A 25411-nucleotide genomic window follows, 5' to 3' on the forward strand; every position below is an offset into this window, starting at 1 on the left:
CTAGCATCACTACTGTTGATGTTGGTTTCTGAAGAAAACAAAAACAAAAGCCTGTGAAATATTACACCACTTTGAGGATGAGTGATGCAATCCTCCTTCATGCACCTGCTAAATCTACATGTAGCCCAAAGTTAGGAAATGTGGCAAGATCTCCCAAAGGGAAAAACCATGAGAAAAACTATGCCCAAGTGGAAGAAACTATTTTTCCTTCAATAATTTATCATATATGTTAGAGTTTATGCTGATACACCAGATATAGTAAATGTATATTTTTTTAACTTAAGTAAATATAAAACATTAAGATAGCTGTGTTATATTTATAGCAGGGGTACAAGAGCCCCTCATCGATTTTGGAGCAGAAATTTCGAAAATGGAGCACAACTAAAAAACTAACTATATCTGCAATATAAGATGCAATTTATCTGTGAAATGCTGAAAGTTTTGCCAAAAATGGTTGGAACAAATAATTCTAAATAAATTTCCTTCACGAATCAAAGTCCATTTAAATTTTTTCTGAAGTATCTTATCTGTCACTACTAAAACATGCATTACTGAAATGACGAATAAAAATTATTACTCTTTTCAAATTAAGCACCATGCATATTGAAAATCTAGGCAGCAAGAATTTCTGCTGCTTGAACATCAAAATCTTATTCATCCTGATATAGCAAAAAAAAAAAATGTGTGCAGAATATAATAAGGATTTCCATGAAAAAAAGTTGGCTTCTCACAGAATTTAAAGAAATAATTAAATTTAAAAGCAAAATGCAAAAAAACGAGAAAAATATAAATACCTTATTTACTTAAACTACACTGCTGGCCACACAAATTGCAAAACCAAGAAAGACAAGAGATATCCCAACAATATTTATTTTGTAGATAACATGTTGACCAAGCATCAAATGATTAAATTTATAGACTTCTGTGAAGTGTGGTTCCTGCCAAAATCAGTAGCCAGAGTAGCTGCCATTGTTGGAGATCACCGCTGCCCCACGCCTCGGCATTGATTCAAAGAGACTTTGGATGTGTTCTTGGGGTACAGCAGACCAAGCAGCTTCCACGCGTTGCCAAAGTTGATCTGGTGTGGCAGCTGGGGATGTAATCTGGGTCAATCGTTGAGCAACCATGGACCACATGTTTTCTATCGGCGAAAGATCCGGAGAGCGAGCTGGCCAGGGAAGCAATTCAATCTGGCGATTGACGAAGAACCTTTGGACAATGCGTGCCACGTGTGGTCGCGCATTATCCTGTTGAAATATGGCTGTGGGCAAGCCCTGAAGGTAAGGAAGGCCAACAGGCTCCAACACCTCGGAGATGTAGCGCTGGCTTTTTAAAGTACCGGCAATGCGTACTAGAGGAGTGCGAGAGTGATATCCAATACCACCCCATACCATAATACCCGGTGCAGGACCAGTGTGGCGGTGCATGACGCAGCTGTTCAGCATCCTCTCTCCACGGTGTCTCCAGACTCGAATCCGACCATCATGGTGTTGCAGACAGAATCGTGACTCGTCAGTAAAGACAATTTCACTCCATTGTGCCGTCCACATCCTTCTTTCATCGCACCATTGGCGGCGGAGACATCTGTGGTTCTGCGTTAAGGGTAGACGAAGCAATGGACGTCTTGCGGACAGACCACTCTGCTGTAAACGGCGTTGAATGGTACGCGCAGACACTGGATGATGCGGTACAGACTGAATGTTACGCCTGTTATCACGTGAAGTGGTGCACTGAGGTGGATGCGATCGAACACGTCGGTCCGTCGTACCCTCCTGCATCCAACGATCCGTCTGTCGAACTCGGATACTTGATCAAAAGATGATCGCTGTTTTCTACGAGGCATAATTGATCGTTTTTTTGAAAAAACCACAAGAAAAACAGAATTGCTGTACTTCAAATCGTCGAAATCTCCAAGCCTTAAATAGCGCTTTGAAATGGCACCACAGGCGCGCGTGATGTGCGTCTGCGCTGAAATTCATTTGCATATCTCACCTCCGCTAATGCATGTTGTAAATTTCATATTATTTGCATGCTTCCTTCAGGGTGTTGCATTTACGGTGGCCAGCAGTGTATTTCTCAACATAATAGCATGTTAATAGATTAAAAATTCCCCCCCACCCCTGCTGTTTTCTCTGCCTGAAGCCTGTTACAATATTTTCTATACGAATCACGAGTCGCTTTCAGAGAAGTACAGCATCCCAATGACAATTTTTTTTCAAATTTTTCATGCCCCTGAACATTTTGTGTGTCTTATTCAAATATTTATTAAAGTATTCAATGGACAGATTTTTCACTGTTCAAACAGACTTTTGTTAACACTGAACTCTCTTTCACTGTCTAAATTACTATGTGCTAAAAATAAAAAAAGCCTTCACCGAAACTGGAAAAATTTTGAATTATGGGCTGCTTTCAAGGTTATAAAGTTTGAATTTGTCTGCCCAATATCAAACTATGTATTCTCTGAACTGATTTCACTTCTTGTAATTCTTTGCATTGTAGTACAATCCATTCATCACACATAATTGATAGTTTTGTTGGTGATACAATGTTAGCAACATCCCAGCATTACGTGAGGGAGTAATGCACTATCCCAGCAATGCACAAGAGGCAGCACAAAAAACAAGAGAAGGTGCAAACATTTCATTTCAACATGTTTTGGAAAAATAGGACATTTATACATAATAGGTATCTGACAGAAGCTACATAAAATGAGCATTCTCCTAGTACAAACTTCTACTTTTGACTATTGTTAAGAGAATGCCCCTCCCCCACCAACGCAGGGGCGGAACATGCGGCCATATTGGGCACCGCTCTGGAAGGGGTGCCAAATGAAGTTGAAAGGGTGAAAAAAGCTTTGTTGACCAAAAAAAAAGTCGTCAGTAGCACAAAATAAAGATTCCGCATGGGTAGAAATTTTTTTTCCTCGAACCGCTCCTGTTCACCAAATCCCGAAGTTCGCAATGTGAAATTGTCACGATCTGCAACCGCCGACGACAACCACACGACCGCATAGTGGCTAGATGACAAAACGATGAATATTTTAGCGGAAGTTTTTACAGATCCCATTTCTTTCCCAACAATCTTCGAAAAATTTCGGTAATTTAAACGAATAAACCAATATCCTTTCCGATTCTTTGCAAAGGTGCGTGTGCAATCTTGTGAAAAATTGTGAATTCAAGCTGTAGATATGCTGTATTTGAATGCACATTGGTACCCGCGGAATTTACATTTATTTTCACTATATGACCCGCAGGAGAAAAAACGTTTACCGAAATCGGAAAATTCGGTATATTCATTCAGGGACTTTGATGGCCCGCGGGTTATACTAGTAACAGTACAGGATTTGGTACTTCAAAGTAGGAGAACTACTCTCCAAGGCCACGAGATAACGCGATTGTGGTAGATGGTAGGAAATGAAAAAATTGAAGTTTCCCCCTCTGTATCTTTTTCCTCGCCTTGTAATGAGCGCGTCCTGTGAACAAAATGTTCACATGCTTCTTTTTTCTAAATTCCGGGTATTTGACGCACTGCAGTGCATTAGTGGTACCTCCGCGAACCACAAACAAGAATTGGCGTAAATGCGCAGGGATTCCGCGTCTTGGCCACCATGTAGCAAGAGAACCGTTTTGGAAAAGCTCTTGCACCCCTGTTATAGACATAAACATGTAACAATATGTAAATTTAATTTCAATAATATAATTATGTATGCAAATTAATGACTGCATTAGTCTTTTGCACAGTTGGACAGTTTCTTCCACTTGGAAAAACTTTTTTCTTAAGGATTTCTTCCACTGAATGCAGAAGAAACTGAAAAAGCGATTTGTAAAATTAATTCATTCATTCATAAAAATGCATTCATTCATACTCATACAATCATAATTTACTGCTGTTACAAAAGGATTTTATCGAATATAATGTTTAATAGTATCCATTTTGAAAGGTTTTATAAGTTATATATTTAAATAAAAAGTCATTTATTTACGTATAATGAGGTTAGCATAAAGATCAACACCAGTCCTACGATTATTCCTAAAATACTTTTATACTTTTGCAGAAGTGGAAAATGGAAATTGTATTTTTGTAACAGGAAGAATGTTTTTGTAGCAGAATTTATCAGCTTCGTAGCACTTTAAAATTCTGGCAGTAAATAAAATACACAGTTTTTATATACATATATGGGATAGCATACACAAGATTACTTTTTACTTCAAAAAAGTGTTATCTCAGCTCAGAAAAAAGGGGGGTGTCCCCCAAACACCACAAGGTAAAAAAAACATTTCCTCGAGAAGAAATACTTTTTTTTTTAATTTTTAAATCATAAAAAAATTTTGAGACTTCTTGATATTTATATTTTTACATTCTATACAATATCAACAAATGAGAGGCTAACATATGGTATTACAGATTTTAGAAATAATTCATAAATAAATGTTTTTAGATTTAGCTTGTAGACCTGGTCATCCCTAATTTTTAAAAAAATCACTAAAGGAGATACTTAAAACCAATTAGAATAAAGTAATTTTTTTTTTTTTGGTGCAGCTGATGCAAGTCTAAAAATTATGCTTTTCTTCTCTTCAATTTCAAAAATTTTTGAACATTTGATATTGCTTCTTTCACCAGAATTTACCCATTTCATATTTAAAATGATAAGTGTTTTCTTTTTGAGTTCGCTCTGGATCATTACCTCAGTTTGATTTACCTATACTTTGAGATAACTGCTTTTGCTAAGTCATTCTCAGAATATTTATTTAAAATTCTAAGAAATTTAAATATAGTAATTAAAAACTATAAACTTGAATTATTTTTAACTTAAACTATAGAAATAAAAACTGTACGATAATGATTAAACTATCAGATATTTATAATACAATTATTATTTTTTCACAAAAAATCTGAGTACATCTGTTTCCATTATCTATTTTTCACTGATTTTTGATTAGTCCATGTGTATTTTATTTTTAAGTATCTTTAACAGATTTCCAGTCTGTCGTTGTGTTTCCAAGTATTCTATTATTCCTTTTCTACTATTCATTCTCTTGATATGCCATTTCTGTTTACATCATTCACCAGCATGTTTAGTGTTCAATGGGAAATAGTTTCAGGGCTCAGCACGACTCATGGCCTCAAAACTAGTGAAAATAGTGACCAAAATGTTTAAAAAAAGTGACCAAATAGTGAACTAAATATTTGTAAAAGTGACCTAAATAGTTGTAAAAAGTGTCCAAATTTTGACAATCTGCAATCGTATGAACTGTTTTCACTAAACTTTGCATTTCAATGGAACTCTTACAAATTGATTATTTTTACATAATAAGAAATAATTAAATCAAACTAACCATTTTGTTAAACAGGAAAGTTTTGAATAACTTGACAAATTTATCAACAGCTATGCGAGAGAGAGAATTACAGTACGCCAACTATAAGCAGCAGTTGTAATGCCTTTGCTCGTGCTGCTTTCCACAACTAATCTTAAAATTAATTTAAGGAGGAAAAATTTCAAAACAAAGTTTTCACGTTTAAAGAAACAAAACAAAAAAATAACAATGTTTGAAGGAGAGAATTTTTTTCCATCCACACACTAGTGGATTTTTATTCATGTCATGTGCTATGAATGGCAGCACAAAAAATACAATCAAATTTTCTTTTACCTAGTACAAATTTTATTTACATATGATACCTAAATCTGTATAATCTGTTTAGATGTTTTTTCAAGTCGTCTGAGTCATTACAGCACAATTAAAAGAAGCAAGAGCAGCAAATAATTCAAGTCCTATATTCACTGTTTGCTGTAGAAAATGGTGCAGCCTGAATTTTTCTAGCACGTGTTCGGGATTCATTATTTTTTTCTTCTAATGTATTCGCTGAGGGACATTTCTATATCCCAAATTGACAATACATTCAACAATAACATTAGAATCTTGTGATGAATTGCGTAGGGATGTAAAAATTGGTCATAATCCAAGCTGGGCGTAAAAAAAAGGTAAAAGTTACAATTCAAACAAATAAACATACATTTAAAAAAACCTCATGACATTTTGTCGACTCCGGTTTCTGTTGACTCATGATGCTGTTTTCCTCTAATTTCTCAAGAACCCTACATATTTTTTCTTTCACTGTTTTCACACGAACTTGCCCACTTTCTATGTCTACAAAGTTTTTTATCTTTATCCCCACTTCTAGCATTTTGTCTGCAGTGTTCAGCATAGTTTTCTATGACAACTTAATTTCCAATTCCCTTTCTTCTGATTTGTCTTCGATTCTCATCTGGTCGGGAAACTTTCTTATCAAAAGTTTTTGGTGCTGAAGTCTGTCTTGGTACACTTCTGATGCGAGCTGTGAACAGCTTTCAGAAGATTGGCATCGACATCAATATCTTTAGCATTTTGAGAATGACTCTACTCCTTACTTCTGAATTAATGCTGAATTATCTCTTTCATTAATTCTGGAATTACTTCCGTTATTCATTATTATTTCTTTTATTAATTCTGGAATTATTTCCTTTATTCATTATTATTTTTTATTCATTATTATTTTTTATTCATTATTATTTTTTATTCATTATTATTTCTTTTATTCATTATTATTTCTTTTATTCATTATTATTTCTTTTATTAATTCTGTAATCATTTCCTTTATTCATTATTATTTCTTTTATTAATTCTGTAATTATTTCCTTTATTCATTATTATTTCTTTTATTACTGCTGGAATTATCTTTCATTAATTATGAAATTATCTTTAATTAATGCTGGAATTATCGCTTACATTTATTTTAGAACTGAAATTATCTTTCATTAAACTAGAATTTTTCTTTCATTAATTCTGGAATTCTTTCTTTCATCAGTGTTGAATTATCTCTCATCAATGCTGAATTATCTATCATTTATTTTAAAACTGAAATGATCCTTTATTGATTGATTGATTTCCTTAATTCTAGAATTTGTCTTTTATTAATTCTGGAATTGTCTTTTATTAATTCTGGAATTGTCTTTCATTAATTCTAAAATTAGCACTTTCATTAATTTTGGAATTTTATTAATGCTGAAATTACCTTCCATTAATACTGAAAGTATTCCTTTCATTTATTGTTTTAAACTCCTATTTATGCCATAAGAAAATAACGGGGATTGTGTGTGTTTTCACAGAGTCACATGATCTTCCGATGAGTGATGTTGCTGACGACGTTCTCAGCACTGCCAAGGCAAAGATCGCTGATGTCATACTCCCTCCAGCTCGATGGTGCAAACATTGCATCTGTATTTCAAGATTCTAGAAACTTCATCATCTCCGATTGGTTAAAAAACCCGAATTTTTTTTAGCTCGAAATTCGGTTTTTTAATCAATCGGAGACGACACAGGTTTTTGGAATCTGAAATACGGACGCACCATGTTCACAGCCAAATGCAGGAAACCTTGGTAGAACCGGCATCTTGATGAATTCTACAAAAAAAACGGAACATACACAAAGGTTCTTTATAATAGTGTTTCTCAACCGCCGGGCCGCAGCCCAGTACCGGACCCTGACACTAGTCACACGGGCCACGAGAGTGATTCAAAGTTTAATTTTCCCCATTAATTTCTCGTTAGTTATGTGTATGGCCGGACCTTTCAGTTACACAAAAGAGATTTACCGGGCCGCTGACTTACAAAGGTTGAGAACCACTGTAAGTTACAGTAGCAACGCCGAGGTTAACACGACAGCATGACTCAAATGACGTTATCGAAAGCGAAAGTTGAAGAGGAAAATTTCAGAGAACCCCCAATTGGTGCAGAAGCACCAATTGGGGCCGATTGCTGCCTCATGGAGCAGCAATCCCATCCCAGCTTATAACTTCTGTTGCCCCTCTCCCCCGGACCATTAAATCATCCACAGAGGAGGGGTGATATTGGCCACATGGTAGGGCGGGAAACCCTGACCTACAGCTTTTTGGAAATAGTGGAGGTGTACATACTGTTTTGAGGGAGGCGATTCAAAGGCATTGTGGTTGAATGTTCTGACTTTCCATTGCTGGGTGAGATGACCCCCTTCCCCCTTGTCAGGAAAAAAACATGACGAGGGACTGAAGTGGAAAAGCAAAGAAAAAGAAAAAAAAATAAGGAAAAATTTTCGCCATGAAAACAGTTTTGGAAAAACCTCCACCCGCCAAAGACAAAAATTTCCCGCGAACAATTTTCAAACCAGCCCAATTTGGTGGGAAAACCGCCAATCTGGCAACTCTGATAGGGGATGTTGCTTTAGCTGTATGAAGAGAGGAAGAAAATAGGCTACTTGATGACCTTGAACCCATAATCTTCCTAGGAGAAAAGAGAAACATAGCTACCAGAAAAGCGCGAGAGATGGAGGTCATGTTTCCTTTTCGCTAAAAAAGTAGAAAAAGTGACCTCGGCTCAAAAATACGTAATAAAAGTGACCAGCTTCTAAAAAAGTGACTTTTAGGGGAAAAAGGTGACCCGTGCTGAGCCCTGTAGTTTCCAGATCAGCATTAATTAAAATTGCTTTGTCTAGACCATTGTTGTAGTTGGTATCAAAGGAACGAAAAGATAATTCACGTAAGTGTTGCGCTTGTTATGCATTCAAGTGCTGCCACCAACTTCCAAATCAAAAATTAGAATAATAAAGAAAAAATTTTATGCAAATTTCGAACTAATTTGATGGAATAATTTTCAGAAATCATTGTAATTTCTGATTCATTTCATCTAGCTGAAACACAACGCAGATTGTACACAAGTATACCATAAATACGTGTAAGTTTATGAAATAAGTGAATATAAAGCCCAGGATAAGAGCTTCAATGACTGAATTGCCTATGTTATTTTTCACCATATTACTCATGGCATATGCAAATCTGAGTTTCCCCCAGTTAATTTTACTCATGCTGCTTATATGCCAGAGAGGCACCAAAATGATGTCTTGCACAGGTGAGAATTTTGTCTCACGCCTTCCTGCTCCTTCATATGGTGCACAAGGGCTATTATATATGTCTATATATATAAAATTGATTTTCTGTGTGCGTGTGTATGTCTGTCTGTGTGTGTGTGTGTCTCTATATAAATCTACAATTTGAGAGCGATCGTCACCGAATTTTGCATATATACCAAATGGGACCCAACTTGAACGATAGGCTAATTTAAAATTTCGTCAGAGCAGGGCAAATGCCCCAAATGGGCAAAAAACTGTCGGGCACCAATGGCTTTTGAGTCTCAACAATCACTCCGAACATTTACTTTGGTTACCGTGGTTCCCTAGCAATGCGTTTCAGACGTGTATATGCCTTTACAACGGTTTGCCACTTCTTTAATCCTGTTACAACAATGTATATGCACAATAATAGTTTGCCACATTTTAAATACTCTTAGTAATGAGGCTTTTTGGATAGACGTCATAATCATCCTCGATTTCAGGGTCAGGAAAAGGATGATACTCATAGAAATCAGTGTTAAAATTACTGATTTTACTGTAAAAATGTGGAAATTTGGTGGGGTTTTCTGTTACATCAATGATTTTAAAAATTGTATAGAATTCTCGATTTTTGAAATAATGAGTTTGCTTAGAGATATATGAAGCCCAGGAGATTAAATATGAAGTAATTAGCCGGACCTACTCTTGAGTTGGATATCCATGCAATAACATTTATTTCAACTTTTCTATTTATATCTTCTCAAGCATGAAAATTAATGTCTGTATTGTCTTTTGATATTCAACTGCATAAATTCATGTAATTTAGGATGTTTTAAAATTAATTATTGGGCCCGCAAAAAGTACATCGAAAAAATTCCACAGCTTTAATTAAGCATTTTTGAAAGCTGAGACAGGCAGATGCATAACTTGAAGTTCAAATGGGGGGAATTGAAATACCTAGCGCCCCTTAAGAAAGGGGAAAAAACTAATTTCTATGTTTCTTTAAATCTGAATTTGTTTATTTCATGAGTCGCGCAGGAAGTTGCCATATTGGTTAACTTAGACACAGTTTGCATGTCCCTCAAAGAAAGAGGGATATCACGAGGAGATATCACGTGATCCAAACAGCCTCATTGAATAAAACCCAGGCAGCGCTGGGTATTATAGTTGGTTTTTTTTTAATAAAGGGACCAGTGAAAAATTGACCCAGGTGTGCATAGAAGATAATGACCTAGGCAAACCACATTCCTAGATGTGAAAGGCCCTATACCTGTCAGTATAACTGTTCTATCTCAAAGCAATGTAGCCTGAGTGGAATGACCGTTAAAAAAAAAGTACAGGTCCAGGATGATTAATTTCATACGTTTGTTAGATCATTTTTTATTTTATGATACAGGCCAATGTTTCTCATAATATTCAGATCTGGGAAGGGGAGATTGCCGTCCTCTGGAACTGTGTCTGTTTTGGAATCGACTATAAACTGTAGATCCCAATACAATTACCCCTTTTCTTTGGGCTACAAATGTAGCCAATAATATTTAGATCTGGGAAGGGGAGATTGCCGTCCTCTGGAACTGTGTCTGTTTTGGAATCGGCTATAAACTGGGCCAGTTCTCTTACAGATTCAGTAAAGAACTCTCCAGGTAGTCGTAATGCCTGTTGTAAAGAAGCTCAAACGACGTATGTTGTCAGTCCTCGCAAACAGCATTATGCAGTCCCAGCAGAATAAGTGGCAAGGCGTCAACCCATGAATTATTTTCCACACACTTAAAAGGAAGCTTTCAGAACTCTATGAGTTCGCTCAATCATGCCATTACATTTGGGATTATGTGCTGTCGTTCTGCATATCTCGATACCAAATGTTTGCGCAAGTTTCTTTAAAGTGAGATATTCTAATTGCGTGTCTTGATAACAAATCAATATGGCTGGAACACCAAAACCCGCTACCCAATTAAAAAGAAATGCACGTGAAATAGTGTTGGCCGTTATATCAGGCAAAGGAATAACTTCCAACCAATGGGTAAACATATTGATGACTGTCATAGCAAAACGAAAACCATTACACACTGGAAGTGGGCCAATAAAATCAAGATTTATAACTTGAAATCTGGCATTAGGCATTTCAATGAAGCATAGAGGAGAGTACGTGTGTCTATGCACTTTTGCTTTCTGGCATGGTACACAAGTTTTGCACCAAGCAGCAATATCCTTTTGGATAGCCATACTTCACACATATTTGCTTTAATGTAGCCTGTGTGCCAACATGACCCAAACCATGGATAGAATCAAAAATCAAACGTCTACATTTTTTTGGAATATATAATCTAATGGGAGACTGAGAAATATTGTAATACAAAGTTAAATTTAAATTTGGCACTTCGATTAATTTCAACTCAAACTGCACATGTCTGGATTTGATAAAATGTTTTTCAATTCAGGGTCATTCAACTGCTGCAAAAATAATTCAGAATAATCAATATTTACAGGATACTCTATTTCTTCAACCCTTGATAGAGCATCCGCGACAGAGTTCTCAAGGCCAGAGACGCGTTTAATGTCTGTGGTAAATTGAGATATAAACTCCAAATGATGTAAGAGTCTCGGAGAGCATTTTTCAAACTTCTGGGAGAATGCATATGTCAGGAGACGATGATCACAAAATACCGTAAATTGACTACCTTCTAGCATATAAGAAAAATGTATAATTGACAAATAAATAGCCAACAATTCCTTATCATATGCAGAATAATTTTTCTGAGCAGAATTTAATTTCCTAAAAAAAATGGCAGTGGTAAAAGACCATCAGCAGTGATTTTATGCAAGGCACCAGCAACGCCGATATCACTGGCATCTGTAAAAAGAACTAATTTTGCATCATGCTCGGGATGAGCAAGCTGCGTAATTTTGACTATGCTATCTTTACATAGCTCAAAAGCTTCAATCAGATCAGTAGACCAGTCAATAACAATCTGATCTGAATTTTTACCGCCAGTTAACGAGGCAAAAAGGGGTGCCTGCAATTCTACCGCTTTAGGCAAAAATCTTCGATAAAAATTAGTAAAACCCAAAAATCGTCTTGAATCTTCAACTGTTTTTGGCAAATTATAATTAACGATTGCATCAATTTTATCTGAAAAGGGTTTACAACCATAAGCATTTACAGTGTGACCAAGAAATGAAATTTCAGAAACTCCAAAAACACATTTAGTAATATTAATTATTAACCCATAATTTTGTAAACATTCAAACACAGTTCATAAATGAATTACATGATCATTCTCACTATTACTGGCAATTAACAAATCATTTAAATAAGGAAAAACAAAATCTAAACCTCCCATTACATAACCAAAATGGTAAAAATTAAAATTCATATAATCCAAATGGAGTGATTACAGAAGTTTTTTTTATACCTGGTTCATATACAGGAATTTGATTAAATGCCATCACTATATCGATTTTACTAAATAAAGTTTCACTGTGTAAACCCTGAGAAAAATCTTGAAAAATTGGCAAGGGATATCTGTCAGGTTTCGTTTGACTATTGAGCTTCCTGTAGTTCTCTGTACACCTCCAGTCGCAATTGACTTTAGGGACCATGTGCAAGGGACTTGACCAAAGACTTTTTGACGTTCAACAAATCCCATGTTGCAACATATAATTAAATTCAGCTTTCGCTGCATTCAATTTAATAGGGTCCAACCTGCGAGCTCTGGAGTAAACGGGGGGACCCACAGTCTCAATATGGTGTACCATATCATGTTTGATCTCAGTGGAAGGACATGTTTTCACTTTAGTGATATCCACATACTCCTGCAATAACGTATGGTATTTAGAATTACCAACTACGGTTTTAATTACCGGCAAAGAAATCTGCAAAAATTTACCACTACTGCATAAGGATGTAGCGAGATCACATTAATTTACAATTTTTTATGTTCATGATTAAACCAAAATGATCCAAAAAATCTGCGTCTAATATAGGTTTCGACACATCAGCAATTATAAACAAAAAGTCAATTTTTTTTAAGCTCCAGATCAAGTGACAATAACTTTGTTCCAAACGTTTTTATTGTGGTACTGTTGGGTGGCCGCTGTGGTGGTCGAGTGGTTATAGTGACGGACTCGTGATGCGAGGATCCAGGTTCGAACCCCACAGTGGTGGTCAGCTGAAGTTGGTTTTCTGTGGTTCCCAACTTCAAGGCGCGAATGCGAGCCGATCTCCCCGTTAAAAAGTCTCGCCACAGAGAGCAACAGGCCTACAACGTTACAAATATTCAATTATTACACTTCACTCACAATTTAAAGTACAGATGGCAGCACTGAATAATCATACACAACACTAGCTACACACTCAGACTGTTAGGTGCACTCACTTTGTTCCAGACTCTGCCACGAAGCTGGGCTGGAAGAGATCTCGGCAACGGGATAAGTCCGGTGGCAGAGACCCTGGCATTCATTCATTCATTGTGGTACCGTTGGTAGCACTAAGCGTGTAAGATGTATGTGGTCTACAACCTCTAAATGACTTGGGTAATACGCTAACATCGGAACCACTATCGACTAAAAATTGTAAATGTGATTTTGGATCACTAGCAAATAGCCGGTGACTAAAAGTCATACCCTTTAGGGCTGGGGTTACCACATCTGAGATCGGGTTTACCAGTTTAAATAACCACGCGGTTTAACATACTTATTCGCCTTACTGCCATATTTATAACGGTACCAACACAGGCGTGATTGTCACTCACCAGTTTGCTCTACCTTAGTGCCTTCATTCCGGGGCCCTTGAGGATTGAATTATCCAAAAATTTTGAAAACTGATTTTTAAGGCTTTCACTTCACGAGTTAAGTCATCAAGCTGTGATCGCAAAGAGTCCACATTTCCAACTTCTGAACAGTTGAGAGAGTTGAAATTTGTTACATCAAATACTCTATCTGTGAGATCTGACAACTCCTTGTTCGAAATAGATACCATTGAACGACATTCGACATATGCGACAGCCATATAGTCCTCAAAACACTATTGGAAAAATTCAAACCAGCTAGGTCCTTCATTTCTCGAAGCAGCGCCGAAGTTCTCGAATCACCTAGGGATAGTTCCTAAAGCAAGGTTTGGATTTTGCAAGATTGGGACACCTCAAATGTTTTAATTAGCCGATCCTTAACCACTAAGTAGGGACATTCTAGATCCGGATTTCTGGTCAAATCAGAGACAGTAAGCAAAATTTGCTGATCCAAATTTGTAATCAAGCTACAATATTCGGTACTTTCTGTAGCGATTCCAGACAATTTGAAATTTGCCTCAATTTGGGCAAAATGCAATGATGGATTTTCGATCCAAAAATTTGGTAAACGCAAGGCAATTTTACTAACATAACATGATGCTTCTGTTTGGGTTGCTATACAACCAGAATTAAACATATTGCAAATAACCCCAAGTAGGAACAAAAATATAAACAAAATGCAATAAAAAAAAAAATCTTAAAATTCAGTTAAAAATTAGGTGTATGAACATATGCAAATTAAAGTTTAAAAACGAAATTGTATAAGCATAAGCATACAAAAGCAATTTGCAGCCGGATGACACAGAAAAGAAAAACATATAGTTACCGCCCTTTGGTGTTCGCATCACAATTCTGGTCTTAAATTGCTGGAAGAACTAGGGGTCACCAGATTTCTCATTGTCGAGGGGAGGTCAGGTATCTCCAGTAGATAGCTGCTTCTAAAAATAGGATCCTTACAGACGATGTCAGACAGGATTAAGCGTGTTCATCTCTTACAACGGATTAAGACTCACGGAAAGACATGACACAGCGGTAACAAGTAACAGGTTTATTGCAACAATTAATAGTTAAACATGATTACGTTAGAAATTAAGATATGCTACACAGCACTAAGGGCTGAGAGCAGACAGAATATAAATTCACATTTGAGAATTAATGGCTATAACCAGCGATTATAGCCATTTTGTGGATATAGTCATCACATTTTTGTGGATATGCAAATGACATGATACGTGCAACAACTGTGGATCAGTTGTGATGAAGGTTGGCAGTGACTCCTTGTACGTCACTACGAGCAGAACATCCCCTGAAGCGATGATGTAGGGTTAGCAGTGACAGAATTAGCGTACCGACACAATATCATTTTGTGCAAGAATTTCAATAATTTGTTTTAATATGTGTGCTTTATTGGAAAATGGCCGCTGTGGTGGTCGAGTGGTTATAATGCCGGACTCGTGATGCGAGGATCCGGGTTCGAACCCCACAGTGGTGGTCAGCTGAAGTTGGTTTTCTGTGGTTCCCAACTTCAAGGCGCAAATGCGAGCCGATCTCCCCGTTAAAAAGTCTCGCCACAGAGAGCAACAGTCCTACAACGATAAATCATTCAACCATAACACTTCACTCATAGTTAGTAAAACTGGGGGCAGATGACAGCACTACACATAACAAGCATTACACAGAAACAAACTTTACGTCAGGTTGCACTACACGTACACGCACATTCCCGCATGTACCGATTCGTTGGGGGGGTTCCGCGGGGGGGGGGGGTGCATGTGTGGTGTAGCAGTAGTAGGTAGGGGCTCGGGGATCCATGATGTTCTTAAGTCATCCACCTCGTTGGGCAATTTGCCTGTTGTGGCGTTGTATTTGTATTTGTAAATATTGCTCATCTTGGTAAGTTATTTAATGTATATATATTTAATATACTTAAATGTTTACAAAAATATTGTTTTCAAAACATATTTCACAATCAATGAGGTTATTATATGTTAATAATTAATGGAATTCTTTTTTTCTTCCAGTTCTTTCTATTTCTTCCAGTTCTTTCTATTTCTTCCAGTTCTTTCTATTTCTTCCTGTTTTTTTCAGTTTCTTCCACTGTCTCGGAAGAAATACGTTTTTTCCACAAGAAACCCAACACTGACTGTATACAGCTTTAAGAAACTAAGATACTATATATGAAAAAATATATATACTTAATCATTTTCATGTTTTATAATACAGTGTTAAATTGAAAACACATTTTTCTCATTTAATTTCTTGTTGGTCCCCCGAATGCATTTGTGACTAAATCTTCACTGGAGAGTGTAAGTAATATAATGTTATAATATTCCAAAATAATTTCATCAAGCATTTTTCTAGAAATCAAAAAAACTTTTGTGAACACTGTTTAACCATAAGTGAACACAGACTTATGGCTAAACAGTGTACTATATAGAAAAGAACCTTATTTATGAACTTTCATTTTTCATTATTTTAAAACAGATTTAGAAAATGAGCAGAATCAATAATCTGTATTCAATTATATTGAGAGCCAAAAATAGAATAGGGTAATTTTTATGGTTTCATCTGCTTCATGCACTTTTTATTTAGATTTCTCTCCCGATTAGCTTGGACTTCAACAAGCAAAATATTTCTCTAAAAAGCTGTTGTCCATCTACATATGCCAAATATTCATAACTCTTCCCTACACTGTTTCCTGTATATTTTAGTTATGAAATAGCCCTTTCACTTGCTTTGAAGCTGGTTTTTACATCTTATGACCGTAAAATTTTAATGTAGTTTACAAAATAAATGTTCACAATGTTTTAAAAAAATATTTTATGGAAAAAATACCTTTTTCCAGAAAAACAAACATGACTAGTCTCTGGATCAGTCACAAATCTGGAATCCTTATACCCCCAACCATTCCATTTTAATAGTTCTTGTCTGTAAAAAGCACAATGACATCAAGATTAAAAATGAAACTCATTTTGTCAAGTTCAAATTGAACTATAATACTCAATAAAATATTACTTCACAACAAAACCAATAAAGATAATTAAAATAGGGATTGGAAGAATCCCAGGTAACACATGGCTGAATTTACAAAAATTTTCATAAAGCTATTTTTATATCACTTGTTTTTTCTCATAATCACTCAAATTTAATAAAGCATTAATAAATAAACTACAAATTTTATCATTATAAGCAAAAAATATGAACACCAAAACTTTTTTTTTATATAAAAACAAAATTTATGTAATATGAAAGATCATTGAGCCCAAATTAGCTTGATGGATTAACTTTTTTTTGTGGAGAAGTGATTTTTTATTTGTGAACCCCCATTAAAGTCAACTCCCCCATCAAAGTGAATGAGTGGTGGCAACTCAGTATTGAACAGGCAGTGCAGACATCTCAATTCAATTGATGTACAACCAAAGGGCCATTCAGCATCAGCTAAATAAAACAAATTCTATTGCCAAGATTGCTTCTTGCACAATTGGGGGAAGTGTTTCTGACTTGCATGATGTTGCTTAATAGTTTACACATTTTTATTCTTTCACAGATTTAATGAGTTTTGGTAAAAAAAAATGAGCAAACTCAAATTTTAACACAAAAAGGGTCATTCCATTTCAAATCACCCGGCGAAATGCCATAATGACACCCATAGTCTCAGATTTTAATGATTTTTCTTTATTTGTTGCTTTTACCACCCTTATTAACAGTGTGAAATATTATTTGCATATCTCTAAAACTTTTTGAAAACAAAAATGTTGAAATTTTTAAAAAAATGATGCAGGTGACTTTTCCAAGGCTCAATTTCTAAGTGGCATTGTTTGAGAAAATAAATCGTAACTTTTCAATTTTCAATATATTCAAGTGAAATTTTCACTAAAGTGTTCACAAAAATACAGAATATGAATAAAAATAATTCATACGCTTCATTTGAAATTTACATGCAAAAACATTATGTAAACTTTGTTTCCGTGGAATTTTTCGTTAGAAAAAATACAATTTTTCTAACATATCTTTAGACCAGAGGCACAGCAGTTACCAAAACAACTTTTATTTTAAATTTCTCCTAAATATATGAAGTAAAATACTGGAGAAAAAAAATAATAGTTATTTGACCGTTAATATATTTATTCTGGCTCGCAACACAAAATTCATCGAAATAAGGCAAATAAGGCATAAAAAAATCTGGCAACGGGAGGAGGAGGCTGCTGAGCTTTCCCGCTGTGACATCTTGCTTACCTAAACAATTTTTTTTTCTTTCCAAATTATTTTTTATTTAAACTTCAACTAAACCTTTTAACGATAAAGTAAATTAAATTTAGTAAATGTAATAGGTGCATTAACTGTCTGTTTATGGAAAACATGAATTCAACATCAGGTTCATGCGTTCAATGTGAAGAAAACATCATAGTTGAGGATGAAAAAATTGTCTGTGTTAAATGTGAAGCGTATTATCACTTCTATTGCGCTGGTTATAATGAGAAATCTTTTCGAAAAATTGCCAAAAGCCGTAAAGCCAACTGGGTGTGTGTAAAATGTGCATCTAGGGTGATATAATGTGCCAGAGGGTGATATCCGTAAACCCAAAACGCAAAGTGAGTCATCAATTATTAACTCTTTTGATCAAGAAACCGTCGTCGAACCAACTCCGACCTGTGCGCTGAACATTTGTGATACTGTAAGTGAAACGATGGGCCCTCTGTCACAAAAATCTACTAAACTCATTTCATGTATCGCCTCCATCTTCGAAAAACACATCCAGGCACTCATGAGTCTCATGACACATCAATTTTCAACTCAATCCCAGGAACTAACCTCACTGAAAACAATAGTTGAAAACCAGCGATCAGAAATACAAGATTACAACAACAAAATGATGTCACTAGAAGTGGAGAACGGCGCTTTAAAATCTCAATTGACAAACCTTCAAATTGATATTGCCGATCTCCAACAATACTTGAGACGATCAAACATTGAAATTACCGGTCTTCCGGAAATTGAAAATGAGAATTTGAATGAAGTTAAGTCAACGATCCCGCAAAAACTTGATATTATTGACTTAGAACCCGATGTTAACATAATCTATCGTGTTCCAACATCAAGAAAAGATAAGATCAAGCCTATCATCATGCAGTTCAAGACCAAAAAATTCCGTGACATCTTCTATAACATCGCCCGTAAATCTAAGATTTGTGCATCTGAGATAAACAATCGACTCAGACCCCACACAATTTATTTCAATGAGCACTTGGCACCATTTGTTAAACAGGTATTCTATTTTGCAAGGAAATTTAAAACTGATAATGATTTTAAGTTTTGTTGGACGAGAAATGGAAAAGTATATTTGAGACAATCGGAGGAATCTAGGGTGTACAAAATTAGTCATCTCGATGATCTAAATTGCATTAATTAACATGTATAAAACCCTTAGTATAAGAATGTACACTCTGGATGCACTCCGATTTCGTTCATGTTTCTTTGTCCAAAACATTGCTGACGAAATTATAGATATATTGTTTAACTGCTCATATAATTCGCATTTACGTCTTCGATGCAACACAATTCATATTTTAATTTGTTCAAAAACAGCATTGAACATTTATTTGTTCAGTTTCCAAAGTTGCCCTCTCACTTTTGCCATGTTTACAAATTTTGCTACATCTATACTCTAGTTGAATTTGAATCTTGTCAAATTTCCTTCCGGGTGCTGTTGGATAGCTATTTTTATAAATTTAAATTCCTTTGGAATGTGCGCTAATTTGAAATATCATGATATCAGCACCCTGGAGGAATTTCATAATTTTTGCTTATTCATAATGATTCCAATGACAATTTTTGCTCGATAAATATAGTTCATTTTAACATACGAAGTGTTAGGGCGAATTTTGACCAACTTCTTGTTTTATTGAATCAATCATTTAAATATATTCATATTTTGGTGATATCAGAGGCTTGGGTCTATGAGGATGAAATTAATCTTTATACTCTGACTATAATTTATTCACTCGCTGTAGAAAGTACAACAATTCCAGGGGAATTTTTGTTTACACTCACATATCTCTTAAATTTTTAGAACTTGGTGGTTTTTCAATGCTTACTAGTGAATTGATTGTAATCCAAGAGCAAACATTAAAATTCACTATACTAAATCTGTATAGATCCCACTCATTTGCTCCCAATCAATGCATAGAAGAACTCGATTCCATTTTAAAAAATATTAAACACAGAGATGTTGTTATCGTAGGAGATATTAATATTGATATCTTAAATACTATATGCAGTATTCAATCTGCTTACTTGGATATGCTCTCTAGTCATGGCTTCACTCCTTTAATTTCCAATATTACTAGGCCACATTCATATTTGTGCATTGATCACATATTTATTCGCTGTTCAATTAAAATCGATGAAATCTCCTCAGCTATATTCACCACTACCCTAACTGATCACTATCCAATCTCTTGTAAGTTAAAGTTTTTTTTGTCTAATCCTAAACCTGCTAATGGTAAAAAAAAAATTATTAAAAAAATTGATCTCATCGGAATTTCATCATATCTTCAAAATTACAGTTTTGCGATTACGAAAAATACCCCAGTGCTGAATTTTGATCAATTTATCTTTAAACTCGAAACTGTAATTAATAATTATACAAAATACCTTCATATAGAAAATAAAAAAAAACATAACAAGCCTTGGATTCAGGCGCGGATCCAGGGTGATGTGTTGGGGGGGGGGGCGATTTTTTACAATGAAGATGTCGATCGGTGAGACCCAACCTAGTGTCCGCAGGTGCCAAACGTACTTAAAATTAAAAAACTAATAAAAAATTAATTAAGAATTAAAATTATTTAAAACTTTCAATTAATTTTCATTTAAAAAATTAATTGAACATTAAAATTAATTACAATTACATTTAATTGAAAATAAAAATTAATTTAAATGAAAATTAATTAAAAATTGAAGGCAGTTAAAATCTAAATTAAAATTTATATTTATAAAAATTATATTTTTTCAATATGCAACACACTTATTTAAAAAATTGCTTGCACCAACTGGTGTTACAATTAATGAATAAGCTGTTTTTGATAATAAATTTCAACGTTTGTGCCGGCTACCCTCACAAAAAATACCGTACGAAAAAAAAGTTTGAGGTGCAGACTGAATAATGTGTGTTATATTTATAAACATTGTAAGAAATTCTGATGCACATTACCAGCTAAAAATGTTTTTTTATTAACATTATCATGAGCAATTGTACAAATAAATAAAAACTTTGCAGATGAAAAGAGAGCAGAATATGAAAAGCGTATGAAGAATTGGTATTTTAAAATGTTCCTAGAATACTACTTCTTCCTCCTTCGCTTGATAAAAATTAAGGCTTACAGTTAACCGGACAAAACAATGTGCACAAATAAAAATTCATCCGAATGTATTCGATAAATGCTTTTTTCCAGCTTTTCAAGTCAAAGTAGAGAGATACTTTCCGTTTAAATTTAATTTTTTTGATCCCTGTGAAAGTATTAAACGTTTCTCTTTGTGACGTTATGATAACAATTAGGCAAAATAATATGAATAAAATAAGGATCTCGGTCAACCAAAGGAAATGCATTCTAAGCTAACTCGGATACAAGAAACCTCGTTTAAGAGAGACGATCCTTGAACATTTGAAGGAAAGAACAATTATCTAAAGCCCTGACCATGGCCTCCACATCCTAGAGCGGGGCCCCTAGGCTGAAGCCTCTAGTGGGCCCCCAGACCAGACTTTTCACGGGCCCCTTTATAGTTAATTTATAGCTTAAAAAAACAAAAAAAATTATGAGAATCGTCCCCGGCCCTGTCAGCTCCACCCTTGGGAGCATGAACTTTACGCACAACAACAAAGTACTTATCAAATAAATAGGTAGGCTACTACGCGCACACTGACAGCCCCCTTACCCGTAACGGGTCGCACTGAGCTTGCGAAAAATTCTTGTGACCGCTCAAACTTTAAACGACTTCATGCTTTCCGATAAAAAGCTGAACCTATGCGCGCAGCTTTTGTCCTCTCATATGTAGGGTCCGTGAAAAGGCAGTTTCGGTTTCAGTACAGCACAGGGTAGATGTTTTTCCTGTTCAGATTTTGAATGCCGGTGATGGGATCGGCCAAATGAGCTTTGTTTAAATGATTCCAGGTGAGCCCTCTGTGGTATGTCTCGTTCGGTAGAGAATTCTATCTATTTGCCGGCAGATCCATGTGGGGCCCTCAACTGGCTCTGCTCGTCTCGTACTAATTCATATCAGCTCAGTACTCCTTACTCGGCGCTGGACCCGACCAAAGGGACTTTGTTTCCATCCATGGGGTCCCTAAGGTGGTCCCTCTTGTTTCGCTCAATACCTTGTTTAGTATTTACTCATGATCTGCTTGGCGTATGCACTGAAAAGGTTCGGAACCGCTGCTGGAAACTCAAGCATCCAAGGCCGAGCTCAACTCACTCCAGCAACTTTTCGTGTTCACGTATACGCTTCGAGGACTTGGCGATTGGTGTAGAGAACATTAAGCCGTCTTCTTTCAGTTACTCACGTTCTAGACAGTTAATTTTTCTTTCTGTGAATAATTTTATAGCACTCCAAACTTGTATCCTTTCTTAAAATGAAAATAAGTACTATACACAGTAAAACACCCATTTATGACATGTCTGTATTTACAAATAATACCTTTAACTTCCTCATTTATCACTTATAATTTTCAAACGAGACGATAAAATTAAAAAAATTACAAATTTCCAGCTTTGTATACCCGATTTATGAAAATATTTTGCGTCTGAAACCCATTTTTGTCTTCAAATAAAGTTTCCCATCCTACTACGTATAGAGTCAGACTTTCAATAATCCCTCCAGTAATCCAGTGTTTTTAGGCCGGTTTTCTCCGAGCATAGAAGAGGAAAACATAGTGCACACATGTTTATGAGCAGAAGTTTGTTATTTAAATGGACTTTTTCCATCAATTTGCAGTAATTCTGCGATTTCGTTAACCCAGTGCACCCTGGTGTGATATGTGCCAGATTAGCGGTTGGCAGCGAAGTGGTTTTTTTAAAAAAACCACTTGGTTAAAACCAAGGTTTAAACCAAATAACCCTGGTGAGACATGTTTACTTTTAAAATTTTAAACCAGAGGCCCCTCTGCATTTGAGGCCCCCGCCCGCGGGGAATGCGTTAAGACCATAGAGTAAGAATAATATTTTTTATATATTTATATCTTTATGATAATATATTTATATCTTTAGTCTATGGTTAAGACGGTATTGTCTAGAGTGCGTGTAAGTAACGAAACAATTACCAAAACCAGCGTCAAACACGTGTGACCAAAACAGGGTGCAAACATGTAAATGACTAAAAGGTCCGTCCCACGAGAGTTTGCTAGGGGACGCTGGGTAAGATAATGAAAGTTAATAAAAGTCTTTGTCGGACATAAACCGCAAAAATAACAGCGGGCGTGAAGTAAACCGTACTTGTTCGGTCATTCACAAAGGAAGACGCTCGTCCCTCTGCCTTTGTATTGAAAGCCATAAAAAATTATTGCTTCCCCGAGGCGACCGCGGATCCTGACAAAGACTTTTATTATCTTACCCAGCGTCCCCTAGCAAACTCTCGTGGGACGGACCTTTAAAAGAGTGACTTTAACACAGGTGTACTTGCAGGAGTGGGGCTATAACATGGGATGGAAAATTCGTGGATAGAGTAGTCAAGAAAATTAGACTAGAGTGGAAGAAGGGCGGTGAAATTTGTGTAGCCTACAGGCGGCAAAACCGTAAATGCGCTTCTGACTGAACATCAAAATTACTCTCAATCTCCTAACCTGAATCTCTGGTTCGGTTTCAAATAAACAACTCATAAAGGATGAAAACTTTAATTTGGAACCACCTTAGCACGAGTTTCAGAGAATTACTAATCAGGAAATATAAAATCTTGGAAACACAAACACATCCCACAAATACACGAAATACTAAATGGTAAATCTTGCTTATTCGAATAGGACGTCAAGATAAAATATGAAAATGTTCTTAAATATGAAAACATAACATTGAAAAGTTATTGAAACAAGTATGACTGTTTTCGATAACAAGAAATAATTGACGCATATTTCAATAAAATACGTGAGTACTAATTTGTCTACATAATTAAGAAAAATTTAAGAGTAAAAAACTTCCTAATGAAATTCTAATATTGCGTGATTTAAAATAATAAATTTCTTATTCAATTTTGTGCAGACTATATGGTTGTCAAAAACCTATTCAAAAACAGTTTTTCGCCACAGATACGTTAAATAGCAAAAGCTTACTTTAATGCAAATCGGAATGATTTTTATTAATATTTAATTATGATTATCAAGTGCACAATATTAATTTTCAGATTTTTTGTCTGAAAAGATGGTGGTTAAATTTAATTCCCGCAGAACATCCGACACCACACAATCAATTTTATATAGTGGATTCCACTTATAAAGTTCCTCAAGGCCGAACTCTTAGAACCTTTTCCCGCTTAGTGCGATTCATTTTCGTGGTCCCATCTTCAACTAATGCTCAGACTATAGCGACATTGCAAGCGGAAAAACGCTTTATGGCGGTTTTTGGAAAAGCGTTATACGCGCGATCCACTTATAATGTTTAATCCAGGTACTTATTTCAAATTACAAAGGCTTTAATTATTAGATGGGGCCGAGGCCTATATTTTCATAGATATTATAGAGAAGCTAGGATGAGGAGGTAGGTTTGGTGCCCCGGGCGCTGGACAGGAGGGGGGGGGGCATGAATTTCAACCTTTTACCTGCCCTTTAACATTACAAGGGACACCAAGATGCTCACCAAGCATCTGGTTGCGGCGCTACTCTTAGAACATTTTCCCGCTTAGTGTGATTCATTTTCGTGGTTCCATCTTCAACTAATGCTCAGACTATAGAGACGTTGCAAGCGGAAAAACGCTTTTATGGCGGTTTTTGGAAAAGCGTTATACGCGCGATCCACTTATAATGTTTAATCCAGGTACTTATTTCAAATTACAAAGGCTTTAATTATTAGATGGGGCCGAGGCCTATATTTTCATAGATATTATAGAGAAGCTATGTGTGTTCAAATGCTCACCTTCTGCAGCAGGGCTTTTGAGCTACGTTTTCGAGGGGGGGGGGGCTTTGCTGAGATTTTTCATACTTTTAGGCCCCACTATAGTGAATTTGTAGAGTGAAAATCAAAAAATGATAAGAATCGTCCTGAGCCCTGTTAGCCTCACCCTGTGGGGGAACCCCCCCCCCCCCCCGTTAATGTCATTATCAGTGAATCCGTAAGCGAATGCAGCTTCATTCTCTGGGAAAACCCCAGATGTGCTACAAAAAGTAATACAATTAATTTTCTTAACACCCATTTATTTTAAAATTTTAAAATTTTTGCTTACTGAAAACAGTTTTTTTCGAAGACATGGCCATTTTTTGATCCACGTCAAGCTTGCGGGTTTCAGGACTGAATTTAAAAAAAGAGAGATAACAAACGCTAGAAAACGATGATTCATCTTATTGGATGGCTTGTGCTTTATTGCGCGTTACCAAGAAAACTGAAGGGTGTACATTTTTTTGCCTCTCTACACGAGCCCTTAGGCGCTAGGAGGTACGTTGCAGCGAAAAGGCAGCGTGACAGCCGAATCGCATGGAATCCCTGTAGAACCTTGGTGGGAATACAATTGACCCTCCTCCGGCTATGACT

The 25411-nt window shown here is 35.8% G+C and overlaps 1 protein-coding gene across 1 annotated transcript in view; it reads right to left on the bottom strand.

Annotated features, from left to right (window-relative positions):
• The window catches only part of Agps (alkyldihydroxyacetonephosphate synthase), a 426147-nt gene that overhangs the window by 365941 nt on the left and 34795 nt on the right, over window positions 1–25411 (bottom strand). Inside the window, exon 2 of the mRNA XM_089248613.1 lies at window positions 16521–16613. Coding sequence (XP_089104739.1) covers window positions 16521–16613 — 93 coding nt within the window. The remainder of the gene's footprint in view (window positions 1–16520; window positions 16614–25411) is intronic.

Source organism: Pholcus phalangioides, unplaced genomic scaffold (genome assembly GCF_987345545.1).
Source record: "Pholcus phalangioides strain wild (caught in Gottingen) unplaced genomic scaffold, Ppha-v1.0 ptg000020l_1, whole genome shotgun sequence".
Classification (NCBI taxonomy): domain Eukaryota; kingdom Metazoa; phylum Arthropoda; class Arachnida; order Araneae; family Pholcidae; genus Pholcus; species Pholcus phalangioides.